A 22,293-nucleotide genomic window follows, 5' to 3' on the forward strand; every position below is an offset into this window, starting at 1 on the left:
CAGCCAGCTGGAGGTGAAGTTTGGCAAGTCTTGGTCAAAGGGAGTTCAGTACCAGAGAGGGGACTCACGAGTCCTTATCTCTGAGACAGCTGTCCAAGCTGTCTTTGTAGACAGCACAGATCAGGACTTCTAGGATGCTTCACCTCACCTTAAAGTCTAAAATAGACATGATGACTGGTATCCTAGAAGTACCTGCTTTCCTTTCACTGACGCTGAAGAGAATCTACATGATGAGCTGATGCTCTAACGGAGGTGCTACACTGCAGCTATCTATATTTAGATGTCTTTTTCTCTGAACACATTTGTATTCCAGCCTCTGCTACACCACAGATACTGCAATGGCTAGCAGATGGGCAGGCATGTGTTTTCAGCAAGCTCCTCCACTCCCCTCCAATGCCAGCATACCTCGTTCCCATCTTTGTGAGTTACACTGCTGGCAGGCAGGACACCGCATCCCTCCACTAGAGGAAGAGGGAACCAAGTGGAGCAGCTTTGCTGCAAAATGTCATGAGAACAACTCACTCCCTTGCTTCCTAGAACTGATACCTCAACAGCAACACGACCCTTTAAGAAAATGGTGTCTTGAACCTCTAACTATTGCTCATTTTTGTTCTATATTATCACCTTGACAAATTTCTACTGATTCATTAACAATATTCTGGCTCCTGGTATTTCTGGTCTCCTTGGCAGTAGGTGACATGCAAGACCAAGTAATAACTGGTCTCCTACAACCTGGCTCCTTTCCTAGTGCACACACAAAAACATATGAATGAGGAACAACTAAGGACCTCCTCCATCAACAAAAAGGTTTTTCTGGGTGAAGTTTTATTATCTGATAGCCCAAGCTGGAAATGAGAAACAGCACAAGAAACAAAATACCACTTACCACAGCGCCAACTCCGTAGCTAGCGGCAGGGGCAAGGGCATGGTACGGATCTGCTGTGTACACCCTGCCATAACTGAAGAGAGGGAGAAAAGATATATAAAATAAAAAGAAAAAAAGAGAGAGAAAAAAGTCACTTCAGGGGGACAGAGAAACCAGCTGTCTGACCACAGGCAATGGAGGAAGCTGCATGCCCTTCTACACACATGTATGCATACATGCACACACATGCAGGCAGCCCCTCTTCGAAGAGATCCTATGGGCATGCTGCCATGCATCGTATGAGATGGGCCAGAGAACAGCCTGCAAGGAGGAATGTGGCAGAAGCCATGAGCTCCACCTGTAGGAAAGAGGTCAGCACTTTTGAAATGACAGCCAGTGCATCCCTTACCGCGTGATGCACTTTGGGAGGAAAGGGACTGCTGGTGCTAGCACTACTGGCATGGAAACAGCTGCTAAATGGAAAGCAGTGAGGGGTTCTCCAGAATGAGAAGGGAGTACAAACTTTAATGGTCTCACATGTGCCAGGATTAAAACATGGCCTCGTTGCACAGGAGATAAAAAATCTTAAGGCAAGCACTCTGCTGGTGATAATCCTTTGTATCTATACAGAGCAGCACGTTACAGCATCCTGAATCAGCTGAATATTACTTCACAGATTGGGAGAGAAATGCACCCAGTGATTTAAACAACCTGCCCAGAGTCGCAGAGCAAGGAGCTGGCAAGGCAAGCCAGATCTTTTGACTCTGAGGCTACAACCACACTGCCTCCTTTGTGCAGAGAATCATAAGGATAGGGAAGAGGCCAGGATTTGTGCCAGCTCACATACACCGGAGGGCAATACTACCCGGGAGCAGAGAGACAAACCGTGCATTCAAGTCTTTCATGTTGGGTTGTGCATGCATGTGTGCGAGTGCAAGTAAGACAAAGAAACAGGGAAAGAAGTGGAAGTGCTGTAATGGATCAATGCTCCTTGATTCCCTGAGCACAGCAAGCTATTCCCCATGGACACCTCCCCCTTACATACCCATCGCTGTAAGCTGCTGCAGCGGCTGCAGCGGCTGTGGCTGCTGTTGCAGTAGCAGGCTGTGCATATCTGTAGGCTGCGTATCCACCCTGCAGGAGAGAAGAGAACTGACTTTACAGATACCTGTCCACCCACACAGAGCGTAAAAAATAAAATGAAATAAAAAGTCACACACATCACAAGGAGAGGAAGTGTTTCAAACTGCATCAGCTCCCATGTCAAGCCTATCGCAAGCATCACCCATTAACTCATGTATGTTCCTTTCCTCAGAAGGACCGGGGAGACTCTTCTATTACCCCATTTAGCAGAAGGAATAAACTAAAAGCAAGTCCGAGCATGGTTATATCCTGCAGGAAATTAAATTTGGCATGGAGAAACTGAAAACCAGAAGAGAGCTGAAATCTTGCATGCAACGTCATTTTTTATGTCCCCTTCCTCTTATGCTGGTGAAACCAGAGGCAGGTACTTTCTGTGAATGTGTATTTTAGAAGGAGACCATTCAGAGAATTTCCTGTTCTTTTCCTTCTATCTCCTTTCTTAAGCCTCAGAAACACAAAAGGCCATAAGTTCATTTGGTCCAGATGTGTGAAAGTATCAAAGGCACAGAAATCAAAAAGCAATCAGGAAAAGACAGTCAGAGAAGACAGTCTCAGGGCTGGCAACAAGCAAACTGACAGTGATACCAACCAGACCGTTCTACCATCCTCCCTCCATGTAAGGAGGAAACAGGTCAGGGGAAATTATGCCAGAACAGTCTGTATTACTGCTGCATGGGCAGAAACCCATGCTACACACCTGTAAAGGTCTTCAAAATGCCATTAACAGGGGCAAAGGCTGCATGGCAGATAGCAAAGTGACAAAGAGGGCTCTGAAGCCCAGGTTAGATTTTTCCTTATTGTGCACTTCTAAGCATGTTTTTGTTAAGGGGGGGGGGGGGGGGGGGGGGGGAAACGGGGGGAAGGATACGACGGGGACGGTAAATGAACCGTGGCTCTGATTTGCTAGAAATACAATGAGCCATAAATAACAACAGAAAATTCCAGATTGCTTCTGGCTTTTTTTCTCCAATTGACATTTCAGAGTCCAAAGGACCAGAAGGCAGACTTACGCTCTTCACATCCAGAATCAGCTCAACATGCCTCTACCACTTTTTCCCTACAGACCTTTTGCATATAAGTAACTAAGAGTGCAAGATCAGGTCTATTACAGGACAATGCGTTTGTTCAGCAGTGCTCAGTTTTGGGCTAGAGAGCTTTGAAATTAGAAGTAATGATTTTAATTTAATTTTGGTTGCTTTTGTGGGTCCTGTGTTGGCCCCACAAAGACTAGCATTCTATCCAAAATATGGCTGGGTAGCCTTTCCTGTGCCAGAGGATTGTGACTTATAGCCTTTTCAATCTTGTAGTTGACAGAAGAAAAGAGCTACACAAATCTACACCTCTGAAACATCACCATGTTGCCCGAAAGAGATGTCATATTGCCCTTTTAATCTCATCCTGCTCTTTCAATCCTGCATTTCAGAGTGATGGTTTGTGGAAGTTTAGCTTGGTACAGGTGTGCTATTACTGCACCATCATTACTGCCACCTCCAAAACATGACGGAGATGAGAGGAATGAGGTGCAGCCTTAATCCAGATCAAACCTTCATCAACCTCACCAAGTCAAGACACAATTTCATACTGATGTCACTGTGGTAATCCTTGAAGTTTAGCAGCTTCCTGAGCTCCTGACGGGGTCTGCTGTCACTTGGGCATGATGTACCAGGCAATTCTACCTGGCGCTCCCCTCCTGCAGGGTGGCTGGGATTCAGTGTGCACCCGGATTCCCACCCTGCCCCACAGTTGCCAGCGACATTCCGGATCAGAAGCCGTTTCAAATGTGCCTGGCCCATACTCTGAACATGAGAGCAAGATGCAGCTTGAAACCAAAAAGGGTTATCATGTAATTCTCTTTTAACTCATGTCTCTCATAAAGGAAAACGAAATCAAACCAAACCAAAACAAAAAGAAAAGAAGAAAAAGAAAAGAAGGGTTGGAATCAGGTGTGGGAGGGGGAATGGCGTAACATTTATTAATCAAAATTAAAAACTAAGCATGCTGACATCTGGAGCTAGAACAACCAGCAAAGTCACCACGTTCAGACTCATATTGGCTAGTTCTATCCATCCCAGCATTCTCTTGGGACAGCAGTTCGCCCTAGGCTCTACCACAAGCTCAGTGAAGTACACAGCCTCAAGTACTAGAGCGTGCAGCCACAACAACCTGCTATTACGGAAACAGTCAGTCACCACTGGAGTTAACATTCCAACCTTAACGACTCCCGCAGCCTCCCACCCTCACCCCCCAGAATGGCTCCCACCCTAGCCCTGTCCCACACCACAATGTTAATAATTATAACAAGCAATAACCCATCTGTTATATCAGAGAAGGGAACAGAGACTCCACTGAGAGATTTAGAGCGGGATGTTAACATTTCTTCAGTCAACTGCACAACAAAAAAAACAGGAGAAATAATTCATTGGAGAAATGAAGTTAAGGAATAGCTGACATGTGTATTGCTTTTAAACCATGCACTGATGCAAAACTGAAGCTACTGTTAATTCAAAACCAAAGTAAATTAAAATCACAGGGTAGAGGTACACACGCATGGGCAGACCTGCTCCGTTCAAAGTGGTCTGCAAATTCTACTTGTGTGTACTTCAAATATACCAAAAATGGGGATTATAATGGCCATGGTACGTTCCTGTCATAGGAGCAATGAGCGTGGACAGCTGGGGGATTTCTGGCACGCGGATGTATTTAGCATGACCAGCAGGTCCAAATACACCAAAACAGGCTGAAGGAGGGAGGAGGAAAGTTGCAACTGTAACTTGTTATTTCATAAACCCTTCCACCGAGCTCTGGAACCAGTATACAGCAAAGGAGTCACTGTGCTGGTTGCCTTACCCAGCTGATGCTCCCATTCTCCATAACCCAGGACCCACCTATAATTCCACCAGTGTGTCTAAAGCCTTGCCCAGTGCACCAGTTATTTTCTCCTGTTATTCCTGTTCACACACAACTCTAACTGGTATGCAGAGCTCATCTGTAACCTCACCTACCTACCACCTCTAATGATTTCTGATGCCACTCACTTTGGGTACTCTATTAAACATAAACTGTAACAGAGTAGAACATCTTAAGCAAACATGTGTTTCCCAACAAAAGAAGAACATTTTTCAAAGTTCTTTGCTAGCTGCACCACACTTCTCCAGTGCTACAACCCAACTGCAACAGAAGACACCATTAAGTGGCATGGTCCCTGAAACCCAGCACAGCCATGCAAACTCCCACTCCATCTATTTAAGTGAAGTGATTCCATGGGGACAGGTTTACCTGTCTAGGTTCAGTTTTTGAAACCTTCAGCCTAATCTTAAAAGAAGTAAGTGTGGCTGAGCTTCTCCTGAAGATGTTATGTCAGAGACACTCCTATCAAAGGGATAGTTTAATCACTGCCTTGACAAGGAAATAGGGGAACTAAGGAAACGGCATATGCATTTTTACTGGGCAGTAAGTAACAACCAAAAGGACTTTCTAAATCGAGATCAGTCCTTTCCGGTACAGTCTCTTGGATTGCCTGGGGAGGACATAAGAAAGTCAAACACAACCCTAATGTTGCTTATCTTAACTCAAGTTCTCTTTCTCTGGATAACCTGCCTGCTAAACCCCTTTCCTCATGTCCGTGTGTAGCACTTGAGCCTGTAGATCTCAAGTGTCAAAAAATGGTACTTGCTCACATATCCACTAAAGCCCAAATTTACTATGACTCTTGTGATGTTATCGTCCTTGGCTCATCAGCAAAGTGAGAAAACGTTTTTTAAACTCCTTCTTTACCATTAGATGATAGCTGTCTCAATCTTGTCATATGTTCTCTGAAATAACACAAACACTGCAAAACAACATATACAGGAAGCTGCAATCCCAACTAAAGCAGCATTCCAATTACTGAGCATGTTAATGGAAATAAATGGGCACTTTAAGACTATAAGGTTAAGCTCAAAGTAAACCCATCTTCTCTTCCACTCTTCAGGTCCATATTAGGTGATCAATCCAACGAGACCATGATGAAATCCAAAACTACATCTTACTATATTGGTGTACCCTATGGTATAAGCTTCCCTTTTCTTTTTCCCTTGCTGCCTTAGATGGGTGCACGAAGTGTGTTGCTGGCCTTCTTTACTCCAAAGAGCCTTTATGCACTAAGACACAATCATTCTCATATCCCTGGACAAATGAGTACCAATTACATACATCTGACCACCTGCCAGGTTTAGGCAGTGAGCCCAACTTTCAGATCTTTTTGATGTTGTATCTCAAATGCCCTATAATAGAAGTGAAGAAGCAGAAAGGGCTAGAACCGTTTCCAGTATTTCTGTATTAGAAGGGTGGCATATGTGCACCAGGAATGAGCATGAATGAATTAAAAGAGGTGACAGGACAACGGTGTCCACTGCAGCAGGTGCTTCTACATGGTAATGGGACAAGCATGACCTTGTTAACCCTTCCACTGAATTTACTTTTTTTGTTTTTTTGAATGAAATGCCACTTGGTGTGAAATCTGGACACACGCCGCCCTGCTACAGCGGGGGCTTGGCTCACACGTGAGTCTGCGCTGCCCTATAAAAAGCCTCTGTTCCCATCTCTAATGTGGTGCTGGAATGGTTAGTATAATTCAGTTTTTTCCACTGCAATCCACAATCTGATCGGTTGGCAGGTCACACTGGCACTCCTACCTGAGGTATTTTAGCGCTAATGATTGGTTCCTGTAAGACTATTCTATAACAGAACACAGGAAGAGCAGTTCAAAAAAACACAGCTGTGGAAAGAAACAATCATACAAACAGCCCGCAGCGGGGCTCACCAGCCTTTTCTTTCCAGTGGATGCAAGCACGCTTTTCACAGGCAAGAGCAGTCGTCGCACAGGTGGGTTTGTTTGGGTTTCCCCCCCGCCGCCCAGATTGACCCCATTGTAGAAGTAACTTTTCTTATGAGCCGAAATGAAGCCCTCTGCATCCTGGGGCAGGTTGTTTTATGCATTCAGGTGTCTTGCCAGAGTGAGATGCATCCAACAACAGATGGAATGCCTTCTTCAACAGAAGAAATGGCTAGCAGGATGGTTGCCCCAGGAAAGAAAAAGGAGTGAGGAAGAGGAGGAGGAGGAAAACGAGAAATCTGTGCACAACACGTATGCAGAAAAGCAGCCCAAACTTGGGACACTTCCCTTCACCTTATCTACCATTAACCTCTCCCTGTCAGCTCAGCTCCTTTCCGCCCTTCCTTGACACAACCCTACAGACTCAAAAGACCTGAGGGAACCTCAGTTTTACTTTACCGCCCCTGGAGTCCTAACTGAAGTACCCTCTGTCATCCCTTCCACAATCTGGACAAGCCTTTCAGAGCAACTAAAGGGGCAGAAGCACTGCAGTGAGAAGCATGACAAGTCAGTGTGGCACAGCAATGCTGTCATCTTTCTACTCGTGCCAAGCAAATTGTTTGGAAGGGTAAATTCATGTCTGGATTATGGCAACTTTTTCCTCAGCTTCATCAGTGAGCTCTGGGCACCAATAACATAAGGAAAAACACCACCATCTACCTTGATGAGTCCCCTTTGCTATCATCCTGCTTTCTGGCAGTGAGACCAGAGTCAATACATCAAAGTTGTCAGATGTCAACCTAATGGTTCCAACTGGACTTGGGAGCTTGGTTTCGTGTTATGTGATGCTACTGTACTGCAGCACCAAGTGGTTACGGGGAGTCTTCATTAATGAAGTCTCTGTCCTTAAAACATGTTAAATAAGCCTCTCCTCATCTGCCATGGAAGCTCTGAAGGAGCTTTCTCAAAAGAAATAGGAAACAAGCCTGGCCAGTCCTCCCTTTCAACGTGACAGCCTCTTATATGCCATACTCTGAAAGAAGAGGCACTAAGCATTGCTCATTTGCTTGCTTACTTGCTGTAGCAAAGTCAGTGGTCTGTAAAGCTGGTGTTTTAGCAGTGAAATGGGAAAACCCAGAACACTCTGTAGTCCTTGACACAGTTTTATAAAGGAACACTTGACTGGGCAGATCAATTTTTAAAGGACTGCACACATGATAGTATATGTAAGAATGAAGAAATGGACCCAGTATCGCTACGCTCAGAGCACATGTCTTCCAACTGCTGTAACTGTGTTGGGAAAAGCACTTTACAAGACCTGACCCTCCATATAAGCCAACAAAATCCAAGAGCTAATTCCATCCATTATCTTGAGTCTAACCCCAGGGTCCTCTCTATGAATGTCAGAAGTAGCACCTTCAAAGGACTAGGGATGTGAAATCCATGCTGACAACTGTGCCACTACCTGCTACAGAATTGCCCCCAGCTCCAAAGAGTTATTACATATGATACCACAAAAGGCAACTCTGCTAGAACTAGGCAGTCCACAAGCTGCAATGGCAGTAGTGGACCTCAACACTTTCGGCTTTGAAAGGCATATTCCTACCTTAACTGCTCTGCAACTGCTCTCCATGGGAGAGGAAACCGCTTTTCTCAGTGGCCTGCCAGAACCCCTCCCATCCATGACCCACCTATGTATACACAGATGCCCTGGAGATTTCCAATACAGACTGGCTGGACAGGACAAAGATAATGACAGGACAAACTCTCCTATGGTATCAGAGCTAATTCCCAGACAGGAGGAGGCTGCTGATTCTTCTAACTGAACATCTCCACATATTTGTACTTCACAATTCCCCAAAGAGGCGAGAGAATCTAGCCTATTTAGGTACCATTTCTAGCAGCAAAATGAGATGTCAGTTTTCACTCCAGCATCTTAGTCTCCATTTTTAATCAGTCCCTGTGTCTTCCCCAAAGGGATAATCTCTACACCCCAGTGGCACACAAGCATTTTTAAACATACAGCTTGCTCAGTTTAGTGTGGGCTGCACAGATCAAACCTGAAAGGGTCCCAAGAGGGGAGAGAAAGGGGAGGGCAGAAGGGGGAGAAGGAAAGGGAAGGTCTGAGGCTAAACCAGTCCTGATATTTTTATATCCAAATTATGTCAACAAAAGAAGTGTTGAGAGAAATTTGAATTCGCTAATCATCTCTCAGGTTGATTAGTACCAGTGTGCATGTGAGGGACAGGACACCCAGTAGACTGACCCTGGCAATGATCAGGAAACCCAAAGGCTTAGGTCTTGCACCCAGGGGCAAGCGCAGTGACAGAGAAGCATGCTTGCATTCCTAAATATATAAATATATATATCCACAAGGAAGAAGAAAATTAAAGTAAATGATATTTAAAAAAAAAAGACAAACCAAACCAAACCAACAAACCAAAAGAAAAGAAAAAAAAAAAAACCAAAAAAAAAAAAAAAAAAGGCTGGCTTGTCAGGGGTTGGGGACAAGAAGGCTCCGGTGTGTGTACTTACATAGAGGTCAGCACCGTAAAATCCGTCCTGGTAAACCACACTGCAGAAAATCCACACAAAAACAAAAAAACAAAAAACAAAAAACAAAAGAACAGAAAACACATTCCGGTTATTGAGGACGGCAGCATGCACATGCGTTTTACACAGGCAGGTGATGTATGAATCCACAACCTAGGCTTTTGGCAGGAGCAAATCAGCGAGAGAATGTGTGTGCGCACGCACGTAGACGGCTCCAAGTCATCTTCCATGGCATGCAAAAGGGGGAAGGGGCGGGCAGAGGGGGGAGACAGTATGCAAAGGAGAGAGGGAGGGGAACCACCATCTTGTATGGTAAAAATAGACCGAAAAAGATCTGATGTCCTGAAGAAGAGAAACAAGGGTTTAGAAACCTCCACTCTGCTTATTCTCCTGGAATGATTTTAATTACCCCCTAAATACATGGAAACGCTGGCTTCATGAAATGGGCTTGTGAAATCGAGGAGCCCCTCGGAAGGCCTCCCACAGGGGCTGGAGTCACCTACATCAGAAGCACTCTTCAGAGAGTTGTGTATGATTATGTATTTTGAGCTCCACGGGGCTGCATGACTTTTGTTTCTGACATCCATACATCACCTGCTTTTACCCTGCACATTAGACATGCGATAAGATCTGGCTGATCACACAAGCATGCAAAGTATTATTATTCAGCATCTTAAGGAACTGATGCAACACCTCAGGAAAACAAGTCAATCAATTCTGATCAAAGTAAACACAGAGAAATGTAATTAAAAAGAAAAAACCAAAAATACCCACAATGCATTGCTTTCACAAGCAGAGATAATGAGCTAAAAAGGTTAGGTGACTGGTCCAAGGTCCGAGAATTGAAAGGTGCAGTGGGAATCCCTGGTAGTAACAACCTATTCCATAGCAGAGAGGAGCAACTGGAAGGGTTTCCATGGGATAGTGCTTTTTCTGCTTTAAGCCATAGTTTTCTTTCTCTCAGAACTTCAAGCAGGAAGACGGTTAAACCAGAGCCTGGGGTTCCCAAAGAGCCACTCTTACCAGAGCATTCGCTAGCGTAAGACTATGCAGCTTGCTTTGGGGACAGGGGTCGGGGAAGGATGAGGAAGGAAGAGAGGGGATGCCTCCCACCCATGTGCTTTTCAGCGTGTGCTTCATACTAAGGAATTTCCTCCTGCTTTGTCCTCTGAATAGCTCCGCACAAACTTGCTCAAGGCTTTAGAAAGCATTAGCCCCACCATCTGTGATGTTCATGGATCTGATGTGCATGACTTACCAGTAGCATTAAGGAAAAAGAAGGTATGGAAAACTACCTTTCCTTTTGATTATCATTTTTGACTCATCAGATGGAATGTGAAAAGCTGCCAAGAGCCTGCCACCCTCAGACACCCACCTATTGTAAGGCACGCACACACAAAAAAAGCCCAGCAGATCTTGCCAAAATTCTGCATGCTATTACTAAAAAGTAAAATAAAATTAAAAGAAAATCTGTTGCAGTGTTAGCTACTGCTTGAATAATTTAGTTTTGCTGTCTTCCCCAGGAAAAGTACAATCCATTCCCAATGGACAAAGTTACTATGGTCTCCAAGAGCGCTGGGAGCAGGTGTGAAGATAGAGACCCTTGTTAGAGGAAGAGGGGAGCCACTTCAGCAGGGAGAAGCAGGCCATAAGATCATGTTTGTTGAAGCTAAGTTTTTACAACCACATAACAAAGAATTTGGCTCCTGGGGCAGTGACTTACATTGCTGGGTTCTCTATCTAGGACCAGGAGTGTTTTAGCAGTGATACTCCACCTGCTCCTGCAGGAAAGGCAAACGCATGACAGAGGAAGTGACTGTTGGTTTATGAACAGGTTAGCAGTTTTAACAGTTATTCTGAACACAATCAGTTGGATGAATATAAGCATTACCACATTGGATCAGGCCACTATTCCTGTAACTCAGAATACTGTCAACAAGAGATGCTAGCATCAGTTCTCCAGAGAAAACTGCACAGAACACTAGTAACAGGTAAGACTTCCTGGGTTCAAACCACCAAGCAGATGTGCATCCTCCATCTCTCCTTCAGTTAGGACTTGACTGCCACAGCTAAAATTTAGTGAGGTTTATTTATATGCCAGAATATCCGTATCTGTGATTCTTAATGCTAGCAAAAACTGAGAGAATTCCTTAATTTGAGAACCACAGAGACCATTCTGGTTATGCAGACTGACCAGAAGCATGAAGAAGCCCAGCAGCTTATCAAATCTTAATGGCATCTGCAGAAAGCCCACTGGCTGAGCTAAAATACATCCATGATAAAAAGAAATATGCTGTTTGTAAAGCAGCCATATCACTTAGGTGTAACAACAATTGACTGTGTTGTAAAAGGAACCAAAATCCACTCCAAACCCGCAAAGCTCCCTATTGCCTTATAGCTAATCTGATTTTTATCTACTTTTAACTTCAAGTCAGTGAATCCTCTACATATTTACACTCCAAGACTAAAATGTTCTTTACTATGGCAAGCCTACTCCTCATATAGATACTTAATGACCATGAACAAGTCAACACCTAACCTATAGTTTGAGAAATAAAAATGATCAATGTTCTTTAGTTTTGAGAGTTTTACAGTAGGCAACTTTTTTTTTCCAGACTGACTGAATTCTTACAGCTTTTGGTCTCAAGTGTAATATGTCAGCATCCTTGTTTAGAAAGCATGGCTGCTACAAATCAGGGCAATATTCCAGTAAAGGTTTTACTCACGGTATATATCAGAGGTTATAATGTTTCCTTACGTCTACTGAATGCTGCCTCTGTAGTAAACTGAAGGTTGCATTTGTATTCTGAGGTCAGACCCATGTGACTACCTAACATCGTCTCCAACAGTCTGAACAATTGCTTTTTAAGTTATGAATAGCCTTCTCTGGATAAACAGCCATGTCCATAGGTAAGTATGTACATTCCACATACGCATTATTAAACCTTACTTCGAGTTCTTGAAATAAATGTTAAAACTATTAAGAACAACATCATTTCTTGCACCTTCCTCTCGGGTATCTAGCACTAGACACTGTCAAAACTTACTCTAACCTGAATGACCCTCAGGTCTGATCCAGTATGGCAATTCAATGAGCTTTTATTAATCTACATTCTGTATTTTTTAAATTCTGTTAAGCTCTCAAATGCAGTGATACCTTTAAGTTTTGTAACTTAAACACCGCTAAGGTTTGTGAAAACCAGTTCCTCCTACCAGGTTTGAGTTAACCTGCAGCTTACCTTACTGTTGTTTTCCAAATGACTCACTACATCTTAACTCATGTGTTGCTGACTGATCTTAGGGTGTTGTCTTTCCACTGGCTAGGAAGAAAGCAACTGATGCAGGGTAAAGTGTCAGGAATGCGTGCCTGCCCCTAACTCCATGGAGGTCAGCAGAACCCACATGGAGCAGCAGCTGTCCTACAGGTTACTGCAACATGGAACTGCAGGGCACATTTTGCGTAATTCCACAAGGAATTGAATTCCTTCAACAAAATATCTGGCAGAGATTGAGACTATGATGACAACAAGCATGAGAATTAGTTAATTACATCCCAGTGCTTGGAACTAGGGACAGTCCTGGGCCGTTTGCACATCTGCCTTGTTTACTGCTGCCCTGTAAATGTTTACTAGGTAACATGCTGCACACCAAGATGTGGTATCACTCAGCAGGGTCAGACAAACTCAACATAACATAAGTAAATGCAGTCATGAGACAGTATTTGGAAGGGATAATCACTGGAGTCTGGCCCATATTCCAAACAAAAATAAACCTTTTATACAGGACTCAGGCCGGACAGCCCAGAGTCCCTCCCAGTGTGCCACTCGTGACAGTCTCTTGCTAGGAATGCTCCAGCCGTTACTCTGAGGGATGAAGAGCACATCCTCCCTCCCCAGTGCAACTATTTTGTATTCTGCCAGACGGCAGCACTCAGCTCAGCTTTGCATCTCTGTTTCACTGTGGAGCACTTCCTAATAACAACGGACTGGGTCATGTTTATAGCAACAGACAAGCTGCAGGTCAGAGGCTATGGTTAGAGGATACAGAGCATGACCTAGCAGCGGTGGCAAAGAGAGGTGGATCTGAAAACCCAGAAGAAACACTGTTCGGAAAGCCAGCGGGTCCAGACAAGAGCTTTTATTTAAAGTCTTCTGGTGAACTAAACATTGCCAGAGTTGCTGGAGAGCAAAGCTAGACAGATACATGACCACTGCAGCTTGCCTCCTTGAGCTCTACTTTAAATATGAGAGTGGACTCTGAAAAAGAAGGGCCAAGAGTAGCTCTCACCACTTAATCTGCTAGAGAAGGTTCTGCAAGCTTATCCAGCATATATGAGGCCAGCTCCTTGCATTGATGTGTATGCATTCCACCTCCTTTTTTAATAAGGGGTTTGCAATTTATTTTCTTCCCTTTTGGGGCTAGTTTAAAGGAAAAAAGGGCCAGTCCATTTCTTTGTGTTGGAGGATTCATTCCTACTTCTATTCTTTCTGAGAAAGTTGCCTGGAAAATATGGCAAGTAAAATCCCAAAGACAGGCAATATGAATAAAGCATCCTCAAAATCAGAAACAAAATGAGAGAGTTTGAAAGGGATTTGCTGATTTATCTGTTGTTACATCACACTTAAACAGAAACCCAACCCAAAACTCATACACAAACCTAGTTCCCTGTACTTTTAAACAGCAGAATACTCTTTTGTAACAGCATCTATTCCACTGCATTACTACTGAAAAGTCAGAGGGCAAAGAATCTAAGGCCACGCATCCACCATTGCTTCAAATAATAGTCGGAAGAACACTGCACTTTTGTTCTCCCTGTATCCCCAAAACTCCCAGATTTAAATTAATGGACTTGATTAATCTTTGTTTTAAACCTTTTTAAACCGTCTCCAACAAAGAAAGCAAATCCATTGTGGGTAACTGGCTCTTCTGTGTCCTACTGCCAGATGGTGAGGCATGATGGTAATGGATAATATTCCTCATTCCTGGATATGAAAATGCAAATGGAATGCAAAGAGCAGAACCTTTTCAGAAATTTTAGACCTTCTCTCTTTGTGTCCTTCTCAGCAGCACTATAACTACTGGGTCAATGGATGACAAACACCACACAGAAAAATTGAGGAATTATGAGAAGGAATCCATCAGCACTTTAAGCTGTTACAAGTACTGAAAATTGTTTCAGTCAGGAACTTAACAGAGATAAATTTAGATTTGACCCCAGTGGATGCCATCATGTGCAGAATGCTCTGGCACTAGCAATATCCTGACTCTCACCATCCAGACAATTTTAGTTATTTTATGGTTAAACCGATTAGCTATTTGACACGGTTGTGCAGAGCACTCTGCTCTTGTGACTAAGTGCTTACCCTGGGTAGGCAGGGATGGCTGTGGGAGGTACCGCCCGGACTGCCCCATACACTGTCCTTCCTCGGCCCCTCAGGTGGGCTCCCCGAAATGCGGCTGCTGTGGTGGCTGCAGTTGGATAGGGGAAGCCTGGAACTGGAAAGACAGACAAGGTGGAGGTGAAAAGGATCCGAGCTCCCTCCCCGAAAACAATCGTCTGCTTCAAACAGAGTGACACAATAGCTCCACAGCGGTGGGACATTTTGCATCAGTCCTGCAGAGGGGCATGCTTATAACCCAGCAAGCATCCGATACATACTTCCTGCTACACCATGGCCTTTGGGGAAAGAGGGGTTGCAGAGAGGTTTGGCATGCAAGAGGTTAATGCTTTGGCATGCCTCGCCCACCACAAACAGGGTATGAATCCCCCCACCTTTTGACACCGCCATGCAGTCTCGGTTAGAGTCTGAGAAGCGCAGAGAGTTACTATCAATATAGCAGGCGGCTCTTCCAAAACTGCAGAGGCTGTTTTAAAGTAATTTGTCAAGAGGCCCTTAAAGTCAACCAACTTACATCAGTCTCTTCCCTCCTTTCCCCTCCCACTCTTTGCCACCCAATCCTCTGTATGTTCATTTTAAAGCCTGAAAGACAAGATAGCCCATATAACAGCAGCAGAAATTTCCCAAAAAGTGCCAGTTTACTGAGAGCTCACCTTCATCTAACAAGCATGACCAGTAGCTGGCTCTGTTTTATTACGCTTTACACTGGAATAAACTGGCTTGTGACGAAATGATGTAAAACCTCAGAGGCATCTGCAAACACGTAATAAACAGATACCAAGAGGGAAGGAGTCCCAGGACGCAAACCCAACCCAACGTGCGTCCAGGTGCATGCCACCAGGGGCCCTGCAGACTCGCGATTTAGCAGCTTGTATAATATGTACTTTAGGGATTTTGTCCGTTTGGTTTCTTTGAATTCAAAAAGGGGGAGGGGAGCAAGGGAATGGCTGATTCCTCACACATCCCTTCCCCTTGTTCTGCAGCCTCCTCATCACTCAGAGAGACCAACTCGCCAGTAAAGAAACACACTGCAGATGAACAAGTTACAGCACAGTATACTCTGGCTCATGGTAAACCCATTCCCAGGGTGACCCATCCTTTCAAGTATATATTATACAGACTGGAGAAAAGAAGGGTAACAGGTCATTGTTAACTCAAGCACAGTAACAATACAGGGGCCAATGGGGGCTACTTACTGATTAAAGGAATGTAAGTGTTAATACCCCCCCTTCCTGACAGGGGCACTGCGGCGTCATTGCCCAGCGAGACATCTGCTTGAAAGCTGGACGCTGATTTGATTTTAAAAAGAAGAAAAAAAAAAAGAAACAAAAAGAAAAAAAAAAAGAAACAACAACAAAACGTAAAAAAGGTTATAAAGAAACAGCAGCTTGAGAACATAAACAAACACCACTGCAGTCAAATGGCAGAAGTGGAAGCATCTACTTAAGCTCTACCTGCATATAACTCAGGGCCGTACACCGCTCCAACCACAGGACTCAACTTCCAACCTGAAACAACAAAGACTGCAGTGAATGCCAAAATCTACACCAAGAGAAGGAGCGGGCAGCGTGGGTAGGGGGAACGGTCTCTTGCATGCGCCCCAGCTTCACATGCACAGCTCTTTCCAATTTCTGCTTCGCCTCAATCCCCCTTGGTGTAGATGGAGGCCAACTGCCTTTTTCTAATGTCAAGTTCTAGGTACAGGTCGCTGTATCGGAGGGAACAGCAAAACATCAGCTGATCCGCAGCACAGCAGAGGCTCCGCTGAGGGAATGCCAACTACCTTATATGCATATTCGCCACGAGCACCATGCGACCCTGCGTTCCCTGCATGAACCTTGCTGCCAGCTCCTCTCTGCTTCCACCAGGCACACTGTGAGTCCAAAACCTCTCTAAAGCCACCAGCCCAGACTGTCTTCCTGGGCAAGTCAAGTTACAGCCTGAAATTCTCAAAACACCTTTCTGTCTTAATTTGCTAGAGACCTGCTAAAACCCAACACTGTCTGAATTTCCTCATTAACTGAATTACGTGACTACAGTGCAGAAAAGCAATTCAGTCTCTTCATCTCACATTTTCTCCTGTCTCTTATTTTAGCATTTCCTGTCTTCTTTATGTTGCTTTTTCAGGTGAAAGCCTTCCCAGAGAATTGATTTTAGTATCATCTGGGTAATTGGCAAGAACTGCAAGTCATCAACATAAAACCTACAAGAGAATAGTTCTTAAAGAAGTCATCACTGGGGCATAAGGAGGAATACATTTCCAGTCAGCTGTGGAAAGCTATCTGTCCCGCTGCTATCCCCATTCTACTAGGAGAGAGAAGGGATCTAAAGCCAACAACATGATTTGCTTCCACAAAGCATTCCTTTCAGGAAAGACTTCAGCTGTTTAGCTACCAATCATACAGGTATTTTTACTTAAATAAATCCATACTCTTCCTCTGTCTCTGAGTCCTGATGCACCTAACTGCACTTAAACACCTCTAACCAGCCTACAAACCATATGAACAACATTGCAAACTAAAGCCCATCAACACCACCCCTCGATCTCCTGGCTCGATGGCAAAATACTAAAATGAGCAGTGACAATGAAAAGACTTGGATCTACCCTCATGTTTACTAACAGCCTCATGTTTACTAACAGTCGTACAACCACTCGTCAGTATGCCTTAAGCCTTGTCTAATACTGAATACTAATAACTTTAAAGCTGGCTTTAAACTGCAGGTTGCAAAAGCAAAATATGCCTGCCCATTAACTTGGCTTACTTGTAAAACCCTGATATTTTACCAGTCATACATATTTCCAGGGCAACATAAAATGGCTGACTAGCATTTTGCTTCAAAATCTCCTGGTTCCTTTCAGACACTGAGACTCAGAATCCCAGACTTTCTGCCTGGTCCTGTTCCCCCATTTCTGTAACCAAAATAAGATTTATCTGCTAAGAGCCACACAACAAGTCAGTAGCAGAGCCACAGATAAAACTAATATCCTCCGACTTCAGAGTCTTATGTTGTAATCAGAACCGACTCCTCCACTAGCAACTACCTATATGCAGCTTCCTGCCTTGTTGAAGCCATTTGGGAACATTTTCAGAAGAAGAAGAACTCTTCTGGCTGTTTCAGGACAAAGACTTAGATTCAAAATCTTTATCAAGGCAACATCCATGTTCTGTTGGGAGAATGACTTTTTATGCTATATATGCCTATGCAATAAAATTACTGCACAGACAGAACCATTAAGATATCCTGATGAAACAGGACTCCTCACTACCCAAGCAACTTGGTCTTTCTCTATTCAGGGTCACTGGAAAATGGCTGAACATAGGCAGAGTGTGTGACAAAAGGGAGCGAACAAAGCAGCGCAATGCCTCTGTTTTCCCGGTTGCTTGGGGGCAGCTGTACTTTTACAGCTAGAACCTAAACTGAGATACATCTAATTACGTATCTTAGTTATGCTTCTGCATTCATATTTAGGTATCAACGTGATGGCAAGGAGACTCAGGAGTAATGCACATCCCACTGTCCAGCATCAGCCTGCAGCAGTGGCAGACAACCCATTGGTCTTTGGCTTCTTCACTGAGCTTGGTCACGTTGAGTGAGTCACTACTGCTCTGTGTCCCCACTTCTCCACCTATAAAATGGTACTTCTCCATAAATGCTTAAGGGTTACACTGAAGAATAATGCTAGAAATTAGGATTTGTGGGGTTTTGTTGGTTTCTTTTGGGTTTGGGTTCTTTTGGTCCTGAGGAGAGGTCATGACTTTTCCCTTTGTCTTTCTTCCAACCTTTCAGCTCATCATTAGTACAAACAGCTTCTCTTACCATTTGCATATGGTGTGACCATCTTCTTATTGGTCATCACTCGTGCAGTGGCATTGTTAACCTAAAAGTAAGAAAGGGGAGGGGGGGAGAGGGAAGGAAGTACAGGGCATTAGGGAAAGTGATGGAAAACTCTCCAGATACCACACACAAACACTGTATTTCTCTGAGCAAAAAAAAATTTTAAACAACTAATTTTAGAAAAATGCAATCTTTCAATTACTTTTAACAGTTGCCATTTAATGATAAAAGTTACAGCTAAACATGGCACTTTAAAATTATGCATTAAACACAAGGCCAGTGAGAGTAAAGTGCAGATTCTCCATCACCCTGCCACCCCTTGGCACATGTTTTTTTCAGCTCATTGATTGAAAGGGTAAAACTTTGGAGGTTTTGTCCAAGTTCTGTTCAAGAGGCAACAATAATCTCTGCAGCCCAGTGCAGGGGAACTGAACCAGGCGATGCACTAACCAAATTGTTTCTCAAGCTCACCATTTGGATTGGGTCCCAGCAGGTTGCTGGCCCATATACTTTTCAGATAGAAAAGGTAACCTGGAGTCCATCAGCTTTAGATTTGACCTCTCCTTGAGGAGATTTCTGGAATGCTAGCAACTGTTTGAATGGCCCGTGTTCATTGATTTCCTCCTCCTCATTTTCCAGTCTTTTCCCAGGTTATTTTTTCCTTGTCACAAATCTCATGGAACAAAAGAAGAAATACATAGCACCAAACCTGGGTCTTTTTGGGTTTTATTGTGCCCTCCACCCTCTTTACAGAGCTCTGCATAGTTCCAAGCAGTTTGATTGCTCAAGCGAGGCGTTACCACAGAGATGGCGCTGATAAAGAAAAGATGGACCAGTTTGGAAGCCAAGTTACTGCAGCCCCATGTCAGACAGCCTCAAAGTTCTTGCAAGGAGGGTGAAGTCCTTCTACAACATCCATAACTTATCAAAACCCATGCCAAATGGGAATTGAGGCCAGCGTGAAGAAGGAATAAAAAGAAGGGCTACAAAAACAAAAGCTGCCTCGGGCCCTTGAGACTTATGGATGGTGAGCGTATGCAGGGTGGGGAGTCTGGAGCTACATTTTACTCTCATTTCAGCCCCAAAACAATAGAAACATTACACACTTAAAAAGAAAGAATGGGAAACAACAATGATGAGACTGAGAGCATGCAGTTAAACACACACAGATAAAAGAAAGAAAAAAAAACAAACCACAACTGATTCAGAGGGTGGGGAGGGAAGGAGGGAGGAGATAGGGTCTCACAGACAATCGTTAAGATGGAGCGAGTGCCTGAAATCAGCTGCTATAGCAAAGTGCAACACAAGCACTTAAAGGAAAAATTGCCAGAACCGATCAGAAACCACCAGTCAGCAAAGAGACCAACAGCTGCATTTAACCGAGTAAAGAAATAAACGGGGCGGGGGGAGGAGAGAAAGAAAAAGAGAGAAAACAAACAGTAACAGCTACAAACAGGTCTCAGAAAGAGAGCAGCAGGAAAAGGGGCAGGGGAGAGAAGAGGAAATGGGTGCATTAATAAAAACCAGCCAAACTGGAGTTCAGTAACTCTGAGTAAGATGTGCAAGGGGAAATCACCATGAAGTCAGTAATCAAACAGCTCAGACTGCTACAAAACAATATGTACATCCAAAGTCCAGGCGGCATTACTCAACAGCATTGAAAATAAAAGGGGGAGAAAGGGGAAGGAGGCGGGTGGGGACAACAAGTCAAATCACATTTCGTAGTGTTAATGTGAGATGGCAGATGGATTTTTTTCTTTCTTATTTAAATTTTTTTTTTTTTATAATTTTAAGAAAAAATTAAAAAAGTAAAAAAAAAGAAAAAGCTTCTTCTCTAGCGCTTTTGTTTCACTTACCGCCAACTCGTACCATCGCCAGCATTGTGTATAGTTACCATGGAAAGAGTGAGTCAAGTGAAGGGCCCTAAACGCTAAACCATCGAAAAGGGAAATAAAAAAAACAAAACAAAAAAAAGGCAAAATATGCAGACATCTTACTCAAAAACGGTGGCTTTTCTTTTTAATATTTGTATATTTTTCTTTTTTTTTTTTTTTAAGAAAGAGGGAGAAAGGGAAGACGCCAGTTAGCCTTCAACACAGTGGAACACCAAAGAGGTCAACATCAGGCATGCCCAATACATGGCCATGTTGGCCAGCCAACATTAACCCTTCACTCCCCTGCAGTGAGAGCTATAAACTTTAAGGATTAGCCTTCACCGAGCCAACTCCTGACAGCAGGCAGGTCAATAAAACAGCAGTATGTGCATAGCATGACCCACTCAGGGCTTCTGCCCTGTGTCTCCCCTTCCCTCCCACCATGGGCATCATCTCACACTTATGTGGAGGAGAACTGGCCTCGGAGGAAAGAGAGGATACTGGCTGGCCCCCTGCTTTCTTTTTTGGACACAGAGTTAGAAGTCAGACAGTACTCTTTCAGTTAGTTTTGTTCAGGCCTGGTAACAGGAAATCGGAGCCTCGCAAACTGAAGCAAAGGAAAAATCAAGACAGCAGAAGGGCAAAAATTTGGAGTGGGTAGGAAAAAAAAACCACAACAAAACTGAATAAAAGAAAAAAGAAAAGAAAAAAATACCCAAAAAGAACAGTAAAAATATTCCATAAGGGGTGTAAACTTTTATACATTTCAGTGCAGGGAGGTGAAGGACAGACACAAACACACACGCACACACAAGACTGGGATCCAAATGTGAAATAAGTGAGGCAAGACACAAAAAGAAATCAAAAGAATAAATATAAAGAAGAAATTGAATTACTGAAGACATGCACCTCGATTTTACGGCCCTCTACCACGGTGCCGTGTAATTTCTCCCTGGCCCTGTCTGCATCAGCACTATTCTCGAAAGTTACGAACCCGAATCCCTGCATGCAGCGGGAGAAGGGGGGAAAACATGCACATCGTTATATATTGAAATACTGATCTCTAGGTAAATAGAGAAAAAATATCACAGTATGAAATCAACATCAGCACAACTCAGCAATAACCTCCTAGAGTCACATTGTTGGTTCATGCATGTTTCATAAATGAAAGAAATTAAATTTGATAAAATAAAGGAACTGTAATCATAATAAGAATAATAATTAAAAAAAAATAAAGAAAGAAAACATAAAAGCAATTGAGGCCAGACCAAAAAAGAAGTACAAAGTTACTCGAGACAATGTTTTGGTTCGTTTTGGTTGTTTAAAAACACTAAACCGTGCTCTGACACAGGCAAGCTGGTCTAGCCCAAGCTGGGCTTCTCTCCCCTCTGCTCATTAACACACATGCTTTGGAGGACCCGCCGCCCACCCCAGACACAGTACAGGACATCAACACTGAGCAGCACTTCGTTCTCTTGAGAAACTGCTACGAGAGCGAGCAGCGATCTGAGTTCACGCCTGGCACCAGGAATTCTGCGAAGCTTTGGGTAAATCAAACACTGAACCTTGCTTTTCCCACCTGTAAAATGGAGACAATAACAATTACCTACCTTAGAAAACTGCTGAGAGGAAGGGCTGTTTGTAAAGCATCCCTTGTAAGCTCTTCGGGGCCCAGCTCCTGTCTACTCCTACTTGCCTAATAACTTATGGGGCCCTGGAAGTAAGCAGGGCTTCTAGGTGGCTCCACCAAATAAATATTATTTAATGTGAAGATTTACAGTTTCACATTTTTCCTATCTATGTATAATG

General features: G+C 43.7%; 1 protein-coding gene across 35 annotated transcripts in view; it reads right to left on the reverse strand.

Annotated features, from left to right (window-relative positions):
* The window catches only part of RBFOX2 (RNA binding fox-1 homolog 2), a 166,434-nt gene that overhangs the window by 346 nt on the left and 143,795 nt on the right, over nt 1-22,293 (reverse strand). For 11 of the 35 annotated variants that reach the window (XM_062602633.1, XM_062602634.1, XM_062602632.1 and 8 more), the window contains 9 exons: nt 21,394-21,486; nt 18,593-18,653; nt 16,228-16,281; nt 15,970-16,062; nt 14,738-14,870; nt 9,357-9,396; nt 4,318-4,394; nt 1,911-1,999; nt 887-959 (listed from right to left, as the gene is read on the reverse strand). In XM_062602633.1, the coding sequence (XP_062458617.1) occupies nt 887-959; nt 1,911-1,999; nt 4,318-4,394; nt 9,357-9,396; nt 14,738-14,870; nt 15,970-16,062; nt 16,228-16,281; nt 18,593-18,653; nt 21,394-21,486 (713 nt within the window). Of the gene's footprint in view, nt 1-886; nt 960-1,910; nt 2,000-4,317; nt 4,395-6,681; nt 6,725-9,356; nt 9,397-11,097; nt 11,156-14,737; nt 14,871-15,287; nt 15,356-15,969; nt 16,063-16,227; nt 16,282-18,592; nt 18,654-21,393; nt 21,487-22,293 lie in introns of those variants that run through there. The other 24 variants (XM_062602642.1, XM_062602641.1, XM_062602638.1 and 21 more) reach the window with 20 other exon arrangements.

Source organism: Pezoporus occidentalis, unplaced genomic scaffold (assembly GCF_034315485.1).
Source record: "Pezoporus occidentalis ecotype Australia unplaced genomic scaffold, CSIRO_AGI_Poc_V1 ctg78, whole genome shotgun sequence".
In the NCBI taxonomy this organism is placed as follows: Eukaryota; Metazoa; Chordata; class Aves; order Psittaciformes; family Psittacidae; genus Pezoporus; species Pezoporus occidentalis.